We start from the raw sequence: 18,011 nt of genomic DNA on the forward strand, positions 1-18,011 counted from the left end.
CTATGTGGCAGGAGCGGGGCCAGGTGTGGTAGTGCAGCTGTGATCACACTTGTCACGCCTCTGCTATGTTCACACCCAGCGCTAAACTCGGCAACAATTGTTTCTTGAATCTCACCGAGATTAGCGGTAGCTTTACTTGTTTCCGTGGAATCAGTGAAATGCCCTTTGGTGACTGCGCTGGTGGTCGCTGGCAGGAAGGCCACTTTTGTTATTCAGTGTCATCGAGCAGTGTGCAGTATCTTTACTTGTTTCCGTGGAATCAATGACATGCCTTTTGGTGACTCTGCACGCTGGAGGTTGCTTGCAGGAAGACTGATCCGGCGGCCCTACCCTCAGAACCTACAGGTCAGAAACTGGAGGGTTCTTGCCACCATCTTTAGTGCAAAGTCAGTGAAGCAAGCCCTGTAATGCCAGTTTACGAGTAAGGAAGGATTTGTTACTGTGTAAGCAGTGTCAGTGCCTGTTCAGTGAAAGGACCACCATGCTTGCTGACATTTATAGTTCTTTTACAGAAACTGATCTGCTCTTGCTGTGTACTTCTGGTGGAAAAACTACTAATGCAATGGTTGTGGTTGACTTGCATTTTTTTTCGTTCTGTTATTGCTTTTTAATTTTAAAAATGAGCCCGGAAGAGCCTCCTATTCTAATCCATTAAAGTGTATTGCTCAAAATGTATCTCTGTCTATTAGAACAAAATCTGAATCATCCCATTATGTGCTGGGCACATAGGGTAGCTTTACAAACACCCCCATACAACGGTCACCTCTAAATCCCTGATTAATGGTGCCTGGGCAGAGGATGAGGTATCTACATCAATCGGTAAATACCACCTTCTATAAGTCTAAGCAAAAAAAAATGGGAATTAAAGGCAGAATCACTGTATTCTTCCCATATATTTTCCCCCGATAACTTTAAGAAAGTCTGAACAGGGATCAGAATTTTCCTCCGCATCCATCATCATAGCCGTAGTCAGGAAATTTGTCATATTACGAAGAAAATATTGTTAGGTTCTTGTAGTATGCAGGACCAGTGACTGATGCTGATGGGTTTGTTTGGCTTTTGCTCAGGAGCGGCCAGCCACACTGTATCTTCACCCTGTAATCTCGAACAGAGAGCAGCAGTGCCTGTGTTTCCATCCTGTAATCTGAAACAGAGACCAGCAGTGACTGTCTGCATCCTGTAATCTGGAGCAGAGGCCAGCAGTGCCTGTGCCTGCATCCTGTAATGTGGAACAGAGACCAGCAGTGCCTGTGCCTGCATCCTGTAATCTGGAGCAGAGACCAGCAGTGTCTGTGTTTGCATCCTGTAATATGGAACGGAGACAAGCAGTGCCTGCATCCTGTAATCTGGAGCAGAGGCCAGCAGTGCCTGTGTCTGCATTCCGTAATGTGAATCTGAGACGAGCAGTGGCTGTGCCTGCATCCTATAATCTGGAGCAGAGACCAGCAGTGCCTGTGCCTGCATCCTGTAATGTGGAACAGAGACCAGAAGTACCTGTCCCTGCATCCTGTAATCTGGAGCAGAGACCAGCAGTGATGTGTCTGCAGCCTGTAATGTGGAACAGAGACCAGAAGTACCTGTCCCTGCATCCTGTAATCTGGAGCAGAGACCAGCAGTGATGTGCCTGCATCCTGTAATGTGGAACAGAGACCAGTAGTGATGTGCCTGCAGCCTGTAATCTGGATCAGAGACCAGCAGTGCCTGTGCCTGCATCCTGTAATGTGGAACAGAGACCAGCAGTGCCTGTGCCTGCATCCTGTAATGTGGAACAGAGACCAGCAGTACCTGTCCCTGCATCCTGTAATGTGGAACAGAGACCAGCAGTGCTTGTGCCTGCATCCTGTAATCTGGATCAGAGACCAGCAGTGACTGTCTGCATCCTGTAATCTGGAGCAGAGGCCAGCAGTGCCTGTGTCTGCATTCCGTAATGTGAATCTGAGACAAGCAGTGGCTGTGCCTGCATCCTGTAAGGATTCAAACACATTTCTCTGAAATGTCAGTAACAGCCCCTCACACATCACCCACATTACAAATAAATTAAAAGAAAACAATACTAAAAAAAACATGCTAAGAAATGTTCAAGGTCATCAGGGCAAGACTCTGCAGTAACTCGAAGTGCTTTAGTTTTATGCAGGGCCACTTGAATTATGTGGCAGAGAGGACCAAATTATGTGGCAGGGTTGACCAATTTATGTGACACGAAAAGCAAATGTGAGACCTATTGCATTGCAAATGCTTGTTTTAGTTGTCTGTTGTAATCTGCAGCAGCCACTGCACTTCTCTGTGCTTGTACTTGTTAGCAGTCCCCTGTACTGCCTTTGGTTGTTTTCTATAATCCGGAGCGACCCCCTAAAGTGGTTTGTTTACTCGAATCTAGAGCTGCTGTTTGGATGTGGTAGTGAGGAGCAGCCTGCTGTACGTCTGTTGGGGTCATTGCTGTGATCACGAGCAGGACGCAGCTCTCTGTACTGCAGTAGATTGAGTTCCATCACACAGAGCATCTGTCTGCACATGTCACTGCCTGGTTTCATTCATTACTTTCTGTAAGTGCTGCCGCAGTGCTGTATGTTCATTGCTGTGCTCATGAGCAGGAAGCAGCCCTAGGCACTGCAGGGCAGCGAGTTTCATCACAGACACTGCTCTGTTCTGCAACTGATGCATCCCAGCTGGTTGGTTTTTGTAATCATGAGCTGCCCTCAGCCAGGAGCTTAGCTGTCACTAATGCAGCAGGTGCAGTAGCACCAGGGCCCGGTTTGGTGGAGCCCTGTGAATGCTAGGTATGGTCTTCACTGCCTAACGGGGGGTAGGTGGCCAATGTCCTTGCTTACATCTCACTCATGACACCCTTGCTACTCAACTACACGTGAGATGCTTTCTTAATGAAATTTCATTTGTATTTTGTTCTTGATATCAGTTCTCTTAAAGTTTATTTGTGTCACTTCAGTTTTTTTAATGAGTCTTTCCTTTCATTTCACTTGCATGGGACTTGTGTTTATTTTCATCTATAATTTTTCCTGTTTATGTACATGTTTGTTTCTACAATGCCAAACACCCATGTGGATGCTTTCCCCCAGGAGTTTATCTTTGCTCGTCTCTTCACTCCTAAAACGTTATAGTTATTTGATATATCCTTGGGTGGCTGTTTAGGGGCCCTGCTGCTGTGCCACCCTCACTCTTTCTATGCCTTGGCGCCGATTCCACCCACAATTCAGCTGCACTTTGCATCTTCAGGCTACTGTTGTCAACCATTGAATCTGGGACTATAGTATTTCCATTATACAGGCCTGGGGGAGAAGAAATGCATGAAATTGATATATGGTAACTTTGCTTTTTATTATCAACCTGAACTCAAAGAGCACAGTGCTGTAAGGGCTCCATTGCCGCGGAGGGCCTTCGCCCTAGGAAAGGAACTTTTCCTTCACAACTGAATAGACTGAAACTTTCATACTTCCTTTCATACCTGGGGTACTTATTGTATAGTTGTAGTCTAGGAAGGGCGAACTCTGGGTTTTCCTTCAGTCTCCCCTTTTGTTATTTATTTTCTCTCTCAAAGAGAGTGTTCCTTCCTTTCCATTGAGTTTCATTTTCAGAATAACTGATTAGAAATGCGGCTTCTACAACAGCATCATTGGTTTTCCCTACGTACAAGAAGTCGCGAACATCCATATGTTAGCATGTGCACAAGTACAAAGTCTGTTTCGCATATGTCCATACAACCTCTCTTAAGAGTGGCCAGGTTTTCAACTCAGAAGAAGAACAGCTGCTCTTTGAAGCCACTGCCAAAACCACAGATGGCCAAGGGCAGATAACCAGAGTCTAGCCACATAATCAGATGAGACAAATTGCACGTCATACAGACACCTGCTTGCATGATTCGACCAGTTAGGTAAAATGGATATGAAGCCATTTATAAGTGATCGTGTAGCACAGAGACTTGGTGACATCGAGGATGTTAGCCTAATACAGGCACATGTATCTAGTCCTTTACTCACCTATACATACATGTATACGGCCAGTATAGCACACATTATAAAAATTACTCTGACGCTATATACAACCACAAATAAATAACTACAAATATTCTGTAAATGTTCACATAATGTTCATGTGGCATTGATTAATTTGTGCCAGTGTTTAGATTGGCACTTATTTTTTAGCACTGGCACTTTTTTCACCGTCCACCACATGGTAGCGCTCTCTATTTTTGTTTCTTAATAGAGCACATCAGCGACAACGTGTAACAGACCAATTACATTAAAAAAAAATACCAGGTTGCCCATGCCATTCTCACAGCCTGTGCAACCTAGTATTTTTATTGGGTGAGGTGGAATCGTCAGAAGTAGTGACATAAACTGGCATGTGTTGGTTAGTAGGTATCAGTAGCACTTGTATTTGGCAGTGGTGTGGTTCTGTGGGTGGTGCAAACAGCAATAGCTTCCCATGAAATACCCTGGCCCCTGGCACTTCTTTACAAGTTAACTCAGTGAAAGTGCCCTCTGATACAAAGTGTCAGGATGCCCAAAGGCACTGTAGGGTGGTGCGCATTGCAAGGGAGGCCATGTGGTATTTCACCCCGGTGAGCAGAAGAAAGTGGAGTGCCCTATCAAGGAAAGAGAATCCAGTGAATAGGAGAGCCACGTGAATCACCAGAAGCTCCAAGCACCACTGATGGAAGAGCACAGAGCCTGGTCAGAACCAACCTGCAAGACAAGCGGTTCCCTGGTTATAATGTGAGGAAAGGACTGTTAATACTTTTTTGGGAATGGGTGGGGGTTCTCTTCTCTTATAGAGGGATATAAGGATCTTCCTTTGTCACACTTTGTGTGCCGTGACATCTCTTCCTCCTCCCCCTGCCGGCAGACTCCTGATGATGGGAGTGGGTTGTCTGGTCATCTTTAGAGGTGAACATCTAGACCCCTCACTCCTGTTCACGCCTACCCTCTCGGAAGTCAGAAAGTGACTGTTCTCTTTGCTGTAAGCGCTCTTTAACTTTTATGCTTTTAATGTGCATTAAATGGTGCCTTGGCTTAACACCTGACTGGCAGAGGGCAACTAGTAGCCCATGTGGGCTGGGCAGTTACTTCAAGAGGCCAGTAGGACAGGGGTAGTCAGCAACAGGTGAGTTCTTAATCTACTGGGCCTTCAAAAGTACTGATCTGTCAGAACGTCTTTGTTTCCTGTTAAGCAACTCACTCAGTGATGGTAATCAGTGTTTTTGTGGTACCTTATTTGTCCGAGTAATGTATTTCATTCAGTGCACCTGTTCACTAACTACTGACAGCTGCCTTCTCTGGAAACGGAGGGGCTCGCGGGGTGCACCATTCCAAAAGAACAGGGCATGATGGCATCTCATGTTGCGTCATTTCTGTGTCATTTCACTCGTCATTCCCATGACCCGCCTCATGCATGTATGTTTCTGTTCATGTCTTTGTCTCCTAGTGGTGAAAGTGGTGCTGGAAAAACTGTGGCTGCTAAATATATCATGAGTTACATCTCAAAAATATCGGGTGGTGGCCCCAAAGTGCAGGTGAGTCGATGTTTTCCTGAAGGGGCGTGCTAGGAAGCGGGGTGAAATGATACAATTGAAAGAATTGTCTAGCCTGGAAGTGGGCAATCCTTGGTTTACCACTCCATTCCCCAAGCTGGGGCTGGAATTGACCATATTTGAATGTCTTTTCTATTTCTGTTCATGTTAAACCCCATTCTGTTCAGTGCATTTCAGTGGGGAGTTTTAGTCCATCCTTATTCTGTTTTTGTTGTGTTGTATGTTATGGCTATATTGCATGTTCAGAAGGTGAACAAGTGTAAATTAGCAACAAATTGTGTTTAGGACAATACTGTAGTGATCAGTTCTTTGTCCTGGCCCAGTGGTGCAGGTTGAGCTGCTTATGTGATATTGAGTTAGGATGAATCACAGCTGGCAACAGCTTAATAGGGAAAACAGAGGTGATGCTGATTGGAAACAAAGCTAAAATTAAAGAGTTGAGTTCACAGATTTGATATCCCACTCTCCACTTTTTGAACTGTATTATGATCTTAAAACCTTGACCTGCTTATTGTTGATTAGACAGCGAGAGCGATCTTGGTGGGAGCCGTAGTGAATTTGTATTTTAGCACACAACATACGTTGTAACTCCTGGCACCAACCATTGCAGCATGTTGTGTTTTTTTTAAATTGCACTTTTGTTTCTGTATCTTCGCCACATTGGTGTTTGGAGCATGGAGGGTGGTGTGTGCAATGCTAAGCATAACTGGCAAATTTCAGTGGTTTCTCAAGTTTGAGCCAGAACCAAAACTCGCTTTTTAAATTGCGTTTTTTCAGTAAATATTATCATCCTGGCTGAAACCTTTCCCTCTTGATGGGTCTGCATGAAAATAAGTAAACCAAGAGTAGTCTAAACATGCTAAGACTCTGTAAAATTTTGTGCAGATCCATCATAGGGTGTCAGAAATAGTAAATCAAATAACAAATGTTTAAGGCCCTCATTGTCTTCCCTCACCCCATTGGTTCAGCAACAAACATGAAACACCTGCACTCAAAGTGACTTGCCAAATGTCTGCCACATCTGCTGCAGATTCATCTGAGAGTGCTAAAGTTATAAGAAATTGAAAATGTTATATCCCCCACTTCTAAAGTTGCACCCCACCATGATGGGTTTTCAGAAAACTTGACATACCAATAGGAAACCAATCCTTCCTTGCTTCTGTTAAATATAGTGCAGCTGTGTCACACTGTGCCAAGCTTATTAGAAAATGAACACTTCCCCCTTCTGCCCCCCCCTTCGGCCATATTTCAGGCATATTCATCAGACGGTGCCAAAGTTATTCACAATTAAGAAACGGCATTTCAACTAGTAATTATACAAAAATGTTAACCCATAAAGCTCCCCAGGTAGCTTTTTTTAAACACAATACCTCAAAAACTACTAAACGAATTCATACCAAAAAAAAAAAAAAACATGTTTTCTGATTAAATTTGTACTTTCATTCAAAGTATGGTGTAATTCTGTTCTGTGATTTTGCTCTGTTTTGTCAAAATTTCCTGTGGAAATGATATATTTTATCACCGTCCCCCCCTGAACTTTTTCCCTTGGACATATATTCAAGAAACTTACCTGCCAAAGCTTAGCTGAGTTAATAAAATGGCAAGTTTCGTGCAAATCTGTCCACTGGACCAATTGTAATAAGCAGATCAGAAAATGCACATTGAATGGAAAGTACTGCTGAGTCATGACTATACAGTGACTACCGCCACTGTGTTTTATATAGGAATATCCAAAAACATATTGCCAAATTATAGCGGATTCAAAATGTAGATGCTCATCTGATATTTGATCTAAAAATGTTTGATCATGTGCTATGGTTGCTAGTGAGTAAAGAAAATTGCTTTAAGGTTCTAACTATGTTTATGCCCAGTAAGTCATCCAGATATTTACAGGAGATGGTCACACCTTACTGTTGGGTTACCAAACTGTTCTTTAATCTTCTGTTTATCTGGGGAAGATGTCTAAAGATACTTGGTACATCTAATGTTCCAATAGAGCTACAAAAATAAGCTTTAGTCCCTTAAAAAGATATTCTGTTCTAATTCATCCTCTGTTCACTGAGCTAGCCAGCCAATCTAATGAATTCGGACAGCGGTTAGTTATTAAGAGCGCTATATAAATGCAATAAGTAAATATAAATATTGAAACATACGTAAAGATCTTCCACCAGCTACACACTGTTTAGGTATCTCTTAAAGACTGTGGAATGTATTACCTTATCAAGGGAAGCAATGCAGGTGTAATGCCGTTGTAGCGTTGCACTGGGAAACCACCACCTGCTTGAGCTGGCTGCCCCTACTGCTAAGTGTTTGAACTCACAGTTTCCCCTCTAATCTGCTGGAAAAAAGGCATCTTATTTCATGCAAAACTGTGAGATAGATGCTACAGCACAGTATGTGTGATGCACAATTTGCTGCACAATGGTAATCTGTAATGGTACCACCCTAAATCCTCAGGCATACAACACTTGAGGCTACGGCGCTGTTGGCCAACTTCACATTTGCTCAGTGAGGTTCATCACGGATCCAGGTACCGTGTTCTTTATCTTCTGTTCCACATACTGCTTCCAGGCCTCCACAAGGAGTTCTATGAAGTCGTAGTTACGTTTACGACGGTGGTTGAGTAAAGAGTGCAGGCACCTCTTTCTGACCTGTAATTTTTCTGTTTTCAGTTCTCTTACTTTAGAAGGACTTTAGCCTGAATAATGCAATATGCTGCCATTCAGGACATATTCCGTTCTCTGGCGACTCGGAACTAGGTGCATTTATGACTAATCGTGCGCAACGTTTGGTCTTGACTCTATATTTGAAGCAGGACTTTAATCAGGTCACGCTAGGGTTTATAGGCTTCACTGCTTGGAGGTTAGTCTTCTGCTGGTACTTCCTCTGTGTTGCTTCTATGCATCTGATGAACTGATGTGGATGTCTGGAGCTTAAATTCCCGTTGCCTACATTTAATGGTGCCAAGTTTTCGAAGTCGGTGAGACCCTGTCCCCTGAAGGCCAGATGTTAGGTGCATATCATATTTCATGTCGCCGTTTCTTCCTCCTGGAAACAGTAAAGGGATTTAAAGGCTGACCAAAAACACAAGTTTCTTCAGTGAGTCAGAGGCAAGCTTTTGAATACATATCAAGAACGTTTACAACTCCATATTACTAAACCATTAAGAAACCTAAAAGAACCTAGCCACAGAGTACCTGACATTCGTCACACCCATGAATCGTACCACCCCTTCATTCTGGTGAACAAATGCCCTCCTCAGACCTGCTGTCCGGCAAACAACACCTCCTCACAGCACTCAAATAGAATGCACAAAGCATGCAGTTCTCTTTCAGTACACCAGGCATTTCATGAACTGAAAATGGTTGCTATGTGTGCTTGTAATCTCATGGCATTGGGTGGTCCATAGAAGTGCGCGCTGGGATTAAATAGAAAGGCTCCTGTGCACACTGCATCACGTGCTCTGAAGAGTGGATCTTTCATCGGAGCCTGTGCCATGACCGCAGACTCTACTGCCCTGCCTTATTAATGGGGCTATTCTAGCCCTTCACCACTGATCATTCATCCTTATGGGAAGAAGTTCAAATTTCAGAACTCTGGTCCATCAAAATGGATTTACTTTAATTATTCTAAAACAGTAATTCATCGGGGTTAGTCGTCATTAAGAACAGTGATGCTCACTGTCATCCAGCCTTTGAAGAGTAGAGCTTCCAGGCGGAAGTGATTATGAAATATTGGGAAAAGTTCAGGAAGTAACATTTCCAGACACTCCACAAGCAGGGACAGTCGCGCTCATACCTATCAACCTCTAAACTCAAAAATGCAGGTGAAGTCATGAAGTTAAGAGGGTCACTGCGTGGCTTTAGTTTACTCTGACTGTGCAGGTAAAGGGTGAGCTGCAGGGACAGAGAGGACTCCTTCATGGTGCCAGGACCAGGACAAGAATCCATCATGCAGGATCCCTGCAGCAGTGCAGAACTGGCCTGGATCCCTGCTCCCTCGCTGTTTACTCTCATGCGGCATAGACTAAAGATTAAAACGGGTCATAGATGGAAGAGACTGCACATCCCTTGAACCAGGGCTTCTTAACCTTCTGACTCCTACGGACCCCCACTTAATCATTAGTGGATTTGGAGGACCCCCACTGAATCATTACTGGAAGTCTGAAAACCCCGCGTAAGCAATTTTGATCATTTGAATTTCACAACAATATACAAAAGTGCAGAAACAAGCACTCATAAAACAAATATGTAAATGATTACATATTTTATTTAACTCGCACAAATATATGCACATTAAATTTTCATTGTAATGAGAAGGTTGGGTGCTTTTCTAAATTCAACAGAGGCCACCCATCTTCCATGCTATATTCTGTTTGATGCGTTTGCACTGCCCCCACAAATCAGTCTGAGAACACCATCTTAATTTCTAGCCACAAATTTCAACTTCTTTTACATCAAGGGAACATTTTAACATTTTCAGTTTTTAATTATGCTTCTTTATATACAATTTATTAATCTGTTAACATTATTTAAACTTGTAAGCATTCGCGAACTCCCTGGGAGTGAATCCCCAGACCACAGGTTAAGAACCGCTGCTCTACACAAACGAGGCCAGTTTTTGGTGCCACCTAATAGCTGGTGGTCTTTATTACTTGCAAGCAGATGCACGCATTTGACCTTTTCTTACTCCAAACATAGTTTGCAGCTCTGTCCCTTGCAAGTGCAAGTCAATCTTTATGTGGGCGAAAACCTGTTTTTGTAGGTGTTAAAACTGGAATCGGGGTGACACCCACAAATTGCTGGTGAAATGACAGGCCTGCACTCTGTTCGACCAGTCCACATCATGGACTCTGCAAGTCCAGGCACTGATGCCAAAGCAGGCATCATAGAGACCTGTACATTTACGGTCTGCCTAGCGATGAGACGGCTACTGCTCAGAGTCAGAAGAGTGTAGTGTACAGTCCCATCCTGTGTCTAATTTCTTTATATCTTTACTGGAGTAGGCCTCTCACCATAGTTTGTGCCCTGACCGCAGACCCCCTACCCTGCCAAACTAATGGAGTTACCGTAGCCCTTCATCGCAGCAGTTAATGGATTGATCATTCCTTTTTATGGGAAGGAGTTCAAATTTCAGAACTCTGATCAATAAAAGTGCATGCTTTTAGTTTAATTATCTTGAAGCAGTCAGTCACCGGGATCGATCGTGAGGAGGAGTAATGCTCACAGCCATTCGCCTCGGCAGAGCAGGGCTTGCAGCCGGAAGTGATTATGTAGCACTGGGAGCGGACCAGGAAGTCATATTTCCAGACATTCAACAAACGGGGAGGGTAAGCAAGAGTGACTGTCTTGAACATTTAGGTTTAGGGTTGGTTAGGCAAGCTGTTGAGGAGTTGAAAAAGGTTGCGCAATTGCCCTGCTCCAGGCTGCTGACTTTAAATGAACGCTTCATTGAGCTCTGTTGCCTCCATTTGACAATGACTATGAGCGGGACAGCCACCTGCACTACAAGTAAACTGCAGATCACCTGAGGAACTTAAATCTAGCAAAAAAGCGCAAACAAGTGATTGGAAGGTGACCTCCAGGAGATGCTTTGGCTAAACAGAGAGACGCAGAGCTGTAGGAGATAAAAGTGCAGGGGTCAGAATATATACAAATATAGAATAGACTCATGGCAAGCGCTAAGCAATGTAAACATGAGCACAAGAACATACAAGCATGCAGTGTCAAAATATCAGCTGGTGAACACACAAGATATCAGAAACCGGGTGCATGGAGAAACAAGGCCACAATAAGGCCAAGTGGTGCACGTGAAAAGGCGTAAGATGCTCCTCTTATGCGTCAGATCAAACTTCTATCAAAACGCATGTGCCAGAACACACTCACAATGATGGGAAAAATAGAATATGAGGAAAATAATGTAGAAATGAAAAAACAGACATTGAACAGAATACACATTTATGTGTAAACAATAGGAAAATAAAAGTAAAAGTTGAAAAATATTCAACAATATTTGAAAGAAAAAGAAATAGGACTGCACGCTTGTCACAGGCCAGGCCACATCACAGACAAAAACAAGGTGGTGTACTGACGAAGATTTTGTGCAATATTAGACCACCACCGTTTGATATGTTGGACTCACACTTTAGGAGCAAGGTAGGAAAAGTGGCAACGCGGATGTGAACATAATTTGGAGGCAACATGTAAGAGCCATATTGATGAACAACCATGAGACCTCTTTTTAAATTTAGTGAGAGATGATGTGGAAGAACTGCTAGTAACATACCCTATATAACCAAGAGTATACAAAGGAATAAATACATGTTTAAAAGAGTTGGTTTACCTTCAGAGAAATATTGATTATGACAGATACATTTCCGTTACTGCATGTCAGATCGAGGATGAAGCAATGGTCAGGTTTGACGTACGTCTAAAAAAAATTGGTGACTTGCTGTGATTTCCATACATTTAGCAATGATGAAGCCATAAGACTGCAACTAAGAGGATACCACTCAACTGACCTCAATTTATTAAAAGAGTCAATGGACCTAACAAATAATTTACAGCACGCAAGAACTCAAGCAAGAGATGAAGCTCCTGCAGCAGGGCACGGAGGTAGGGAGGAAGAGAGTTATTGAGCAAGTGCGAAAAATTTAAATGGCAGAGAAAAAAAGTCCAGAAGTGTCAAAGGAAAGTTAGCACAAAAACACAGTAGAAAATTAGGCATGCTATAAATACATGCTAACCTTCCTGTAAGAGCAGAGGAGTCATGCAGCCTAACGAATGCTTGACATTTGGTAAGGACACCAGAAGAAAGATGCAGTACGTCAACCAAATAGAGAATGAAGAAATGGAAAATGGCAAAGAGACACTCCTTCTGAAAAAGAAAACTAATGGATGACAGAGAGGAAGGAAAATATCAATTTTATAGACCGAAGTAAGATAACGAAAACAACGTTGGTACAATTACAAATAGTGCAGCATCTAAAACCTTTTCTTGTAGACAGTGGCACAACTGTAACTTAATGTATGCAGCAGAATACATAAGATGATCCCTAAATCTCTACTCAAAATATCCAATATCAACATATTTTAGTGGGAAACTCGTTATCTTTCAAAAAATTTGAAGAAACAATAACATGTGGAAATACAACATCTCAAGAAGTGATCCATGTACTGAGAAGCAACTTCCAGCTCCTAGTCTGTTAAGTATCGTGGCCGTGCAAATTATGGGTCTGGTATGCCTCTGATTTGCAGGATTACAGAAGAACATCAAATTGTGAAGCAATGTCCTCAACTGTTTCAAGAGTTTGGGCAGTTTAAAACTTCTCAATCAACTCTACAAATAAATTAGTCAGTATGACATATAGCCCAGAATCATAGAAGGATAGCAATCCATCTACAAAAAAAGTAAAAGAAACCCCGAATCTTTTGGCACAAGACATAATCGAGCTAGTGTCTGGACCAACACCATGGGTAACCCCAATTGTGGTAGTTCCAAAAAAGGTTACACACAAGATTTTTGTTTCTGTTGATATGCGAGTACCAAACACCACCATTGAAAGAAAGCAACACCCTGGGTCACTGCTGGAAGATAAGGTAAGCTGTCATCTCACTCAAGTTGAGGGTATCCTTACTCAGAAGTAACTTGGGTTCTCATAGTTAGATCTGAGTAAAGGATAGCATCACTTTGAGTTCTTCGATGAGCAATCATCGTATACTACGGTTTTCTCAGCACACCTTGGAGCATTTCAGTGTAAGAGAATGAACTTTGGAATATCTTCAGCAGCTGACATAATTATAAAAGTGATAATACCAGTGAACTAAAGCAATGACATCCTTGTTTTTGGCAAAATTCAAGAAGAACATGATTAGATTTACTGTTGTTAGTATAATATTTCAATGTTTGATGCATCTCCTGTTTTACTATTTTATTGTAGGTATTTTCCTTTTGTTTCTTTCTTATTTTTTATTCATATTGTTTAAAAATTAAGAAGATATATCCTTACACTTTTAACTGGTATCGTGAGATCATCATAATTCTAATAATGTGACTGTCTGTTAGCCCATCTGACCTTAATAAGTAAACTTACAAGGGGACGCGAATAGGTCGATGAACCTTTTGACTCGCAATTAAGATGTTCTTACCATAGCTCCAGTACATAATTAATAATCAATACATATTAATCAATAATCATTAATAATCAATAACCTCAATAATCAATGGAGTCAGTAATTGTCACACACCATGACCTTTCAGTCATGAATAACCACACCTTTTAGTGAAAGTTAGAATATTTATTTCCCTATATTAACAATGCTAAGGTCATATAGATTAATCTCAAAATCAAATGAAACACATACTGAAACAACACTGGGTGTCCAAAGCGGGGGAAGAAACGTAATCTAATCAGAGCTTGAACAACAACACATTCTAAGGTTATGGTGCAAATCAATGGCAAAGTCAACTGCGTCAATGTAATTATATACATGAAGTTTAGCAGAGAAATTCATCAAGCATTAGTTCCTGTTATCATAATTCATTAGTGGAAATCCTTAACTAGCATCAGATTAGCATCAGCATGTTGGGCTTCTTGCAAAACAATTTAGTAACACAAATTTGGAAAAACATCTAACAATGGCTCTAGCAAAACAGCGCAGTTGGTACCTAGAAAGAAAAAACAAATATGCATAATAGTCATACCTTATCCTCAGTATGGATAAGCAAAGCAAAGCCAGTCTTCGTCCTCAGTACAACATTCAGAAAAGTTCTGAAAAAGCAAAGTCTTTAAGCATTAAAGTTAAGCATGTCTCTTGTCAAGACGCAATATAGACAATGGTCAGAATGAATCTCTTCTCTCCGTGTACCCTTGTTAAGTCAAAACTGTTAAAACTACCCCCCAAATCCCTATTAGTCAGTTAATCTTATGTTCACACTTCGTCCAATAAAACCAAAATCCCAAATCTATGAATTCTAATAATACTCCGTTCACATGCTGATTGGTTTGTCATCCGACTTGTCAGGTAACAATATTGTTGCAGCTTCTACTCTAGTCAGTATCTTCATTGTTCTTGTCCTGGGAAAGTCAGTCTCACACTCATTACACATAAAATGTTGCATTAGCAAGAACATCATCTCCTAGCTTTCAGTTCTCATGAAAAGTTTCCATTATGAGTACATTTAAACAATACAATAGAAATTCACAGTTTAACTTTCTTGGACATCCATTTTATTAAACGCTAAGAAATACAGCTTTTGCATGAGGCCTGGCAAATAGGCCAATACACTCACTAAGTTAAGGCTTACAATTAATAAAGCTAAAACAAAATTCATAACCCTTAATATGACATATTACTGCATTAGTCTAACATATATTCAATATTTCATAATATTAAACCATTGATTAGTACATTTCGTTAACATTAGTGGCCATTCTTCATAATCACATTTTCAAATGCGTGCATTATTTTTCTACATTATTTTATTTTCTAAATAAACTTATTATCCAAAATACATAAACACTCATTAATAATGTTTATTAAACACCTGTGCTAGCATAGTCTAGAATGTTTAGGCAAGTGTTTGAGGAGCTGCAAAACGATGCACATCTGCCCTGCTCCACGGTGCTGACAATAAATTAACACTTGAAGGCACCATTTGTCACTGTGCCAGAAATGAGATCTTGTCTTTAGACCACCCCTGTGGCCCTTGTGGCCTTTACCACACACCCCAACTGAATATCTTCATTCTGCCACTTCATCACAATGTCCTCTTATGGCTTCAGGAGCCTACAGTGGTAACAGGAGTTCCTAGCCACCAACAGGACTTTCGGCTCCACTGGGGCATAGCGAGATCCGCTGTGCCACCAAACACCTGTACTTGAAAGCCACCTTCCTGCCAAGATAGATGAGTGCTGAAGCTGCACCTCTTTAAAGGAACCCTCAAGTAGGATCATAAAATCGGCGTGGCCTTAGAATAGGCTTTGATGTGAAAAATATCTAAAGGTGCCACAACTTTGACATTGAAGCGGGTCCCTCGATACGAGTTTAGAATCCTCTAGTTTAGTATTTTTTCTTTAAAAAGAAAATAAAGAGTAGAAACACAGGCTGAACAGACTGCCATCTTAGGTGGATGATGGAAACCTTGGCTCACGGTCTCACTCTTGACCAACACAGGAGACCTTATGGTGCACAGACACATCAGAAAAAAATTGGGACTATATGTCTGCTTTCAGCACAGCTCCTCCTTCTGCACAGGGACAACTGACTATCTTCTTTGATGAGCATGTTGAATGGCACACCAGTATAAGGCAATCAAAATAATCCTCCACAGAGGATAACCCTGATAAAGCACATACAGCTTTCCAGACGCATCCCTTGAAGCTGCTGGTGGAGTTACCAGTGGGGGGGCTAATGGAAAGTTAGAAGAGGAGAGAGACTGTTGTGTAGCTTGCATGTGCCGGAGTACTATTCAGACCAGGATGTCAACCTCAATACAACAACAGCCATAATGAGAGACTAGAAAAATAGAGAAGCTTAACCAAAATAGTAGCGAAACTGATCAGGCATATATCACACAGTTTACCCTTAAAATAGGGACTTCTAAATGAACAAAATCATTTCTAGTCATTCACTTGTGGCTGCATTTTAATTCTTAGTAAGTATTTATAAATTACACAGACAGAATCAAGTCATCTTTATTTCTTCAAAACAAATGTACTCCCCCCAGGGTTTGAAGTTAGTAGTTGAGGCTATAGTAGTGTCCCTTCTTGATTTATACTGTGCCCATCTCACCAGTTTACCGAAACATAGAATGGACTCGCCCCTCTTAAGCAGTTCTACAAGCAACATCACGTTTCCACGTTTCTCACAAAGACTTAGAAACTGGACCACCTTACTGCCCACCTTAAGTGGCTCCCAATCAAGACACCCTGCTCTACGGGACCTGGCTGCCTTATATGCAAAGCCATGACCCTTCAAACTCTAAAATATCTCTCCAAGAAGCCATCCTTTTCTGGAGCGCCTCGATCCCTTTTTTGCAAAGACTAAACATCCCTCTGTGCTTTACGTTTCAGTAGAAAATCCATGATTCACAGATCCTACTTTGGCCACACACCCGGAATCTGCAATGGCATTGCTCCGTATATTAACAATGACAGCTCTTTTCACAGTTTCGGATCCCTTCTTTGGAGTATGTTCCTAGTGGACCACCTGTACCTGACAGTTCAATCATACAAACCCTTTAGGGCATATTTCCATGGTGTACCCCCATTACTTCGGGTGAACAACAAGAGGCATCCCTGCTTTGCAAGAATTATATTGTGGGTAAGTTTTAATACAGTTACATTGGGAGTAAGTACGTCACACAAAACATTGCTTCGTAGGTAAGAATAAAAAGTTTAATCCATTTTTATGGTATTAAACTATCCGTACCTTAACCTTATCCATACTACATAGTTGCAGTTGCTAGTGTGTATTTATGCTTCAATTACTTACCTGGTAATTGCATTACTCTGAGTTCTCTTCCTACGCTTCTATTCATTACAAACATGACACCCTTCACCTGTAAATAAAAAGAACCACACACCCTCCTGTGTATACCACGCACCTGACACAACCGAAAAATAAACGTTTTGGATGACTTGGCACATGAAGGGGGGGAGGAAAGTCATGAATAGAAGTGAGGGAAGAGGACTCGGAGTAATGCAATTACCAGGTGAGTAATTGAAGCATTACCTCATCGTCCCCTCCCTCGCTTCCCTTCATTACAAACATGAGATGTACAAAGTGACACAGAACAACCAAAGCGCCGTGCACAAACTCAAAGTGAACAAATGCAAAAGAAACAGCCACAGAATACCATATAGATGTCATAGGTACCAATACCATAGACTCAAACACCTGAACCGGGGCACCACCCTGAATAATGCGAGAATGAGAGACAAAAAAGCAAAGGGGAAGACCAGGATGCAGCCCTGTTGATCTCAGCAAGGAGAGCCCTGTAAATCACAGCCCAAGAGGTAGACATGGAACCAGGAGAACTACCCTGCATTCTCACAGGAGAATCCAGACCAGAAGCCATGTATACCAGAGAACTCAAGGATCAAACCCCTTGACACAAAGTGGAAGTGGAAGGCCGCAACTCAGCAGTCAGAGGGCCAAAATTCACAAATAGGGAATCACAGATCCTGACATGAGCCATCCATCCAAAAAACCAGAAGAGCAACAGAATCCAGAGGATCAAAAGGCGGTCCCACCAAAACCAAAGAAATATCCCAAGAAGGGAAATGCCCATGAGGAGATGGGAGGACAGTCAACCACCCCTTAAACAAACGACCCACCAAAACTTCAGGATCCGACAGAGTAACCCAAGAACACCTGAAGACCGTAAGAGCAGCCCATGAAAGCTGAAGGGTGGCAACCTATAACCCTGAAGAAGCCCCATACAGGGGAAACACCATAACAGT

The 18,011-nt window shown here is 42.0% G+C and overlaps 1 protein-coding gene across 4 annotated transcripts in view; it reads left to right on the plus strand.

The window, feature by feature from the left end:
* MYO1E (myosin IE) overlaps nucleotides 1-18,011 on the plus strand; it is a 451,378-nt gene that overhangs the window by 169,900 nt on the left and 263,467 nt on the right. For all 4 annotated transcript variants that reach the window (XM_069222075.1, XM_069222077.1, XM_069222074.1 and 1 more), the window contains exon 5: nucleotides 5,440-5,527. In XM_069222075.1, coding sequence (XP_069078176.1) covers nucleotides 5,440-5,527 — 88 coding nt within the window. The remainder of the gene's footprint in view (nucleotides 1-5,439; nucleotides 5,528-18,011) is intronic.

The sequence above is a fragment of the Pleurodeles waltl genome, chromosome 3_1 (assembly GCF_031143425.1).
Source record: "Pleurodeles waltl isolate 20211129_DDA chromosome 3_1, aPleWal1.hap1.20221129, whole genome shotgun sequence".
NCBI classification, from domain to species: domain Eukaryota; kingdom Metazoa; phylum Chordata; class Amphibia; order Caudata; family Salamandridae; genus Pleurodeles; species Pleurodeles waltl.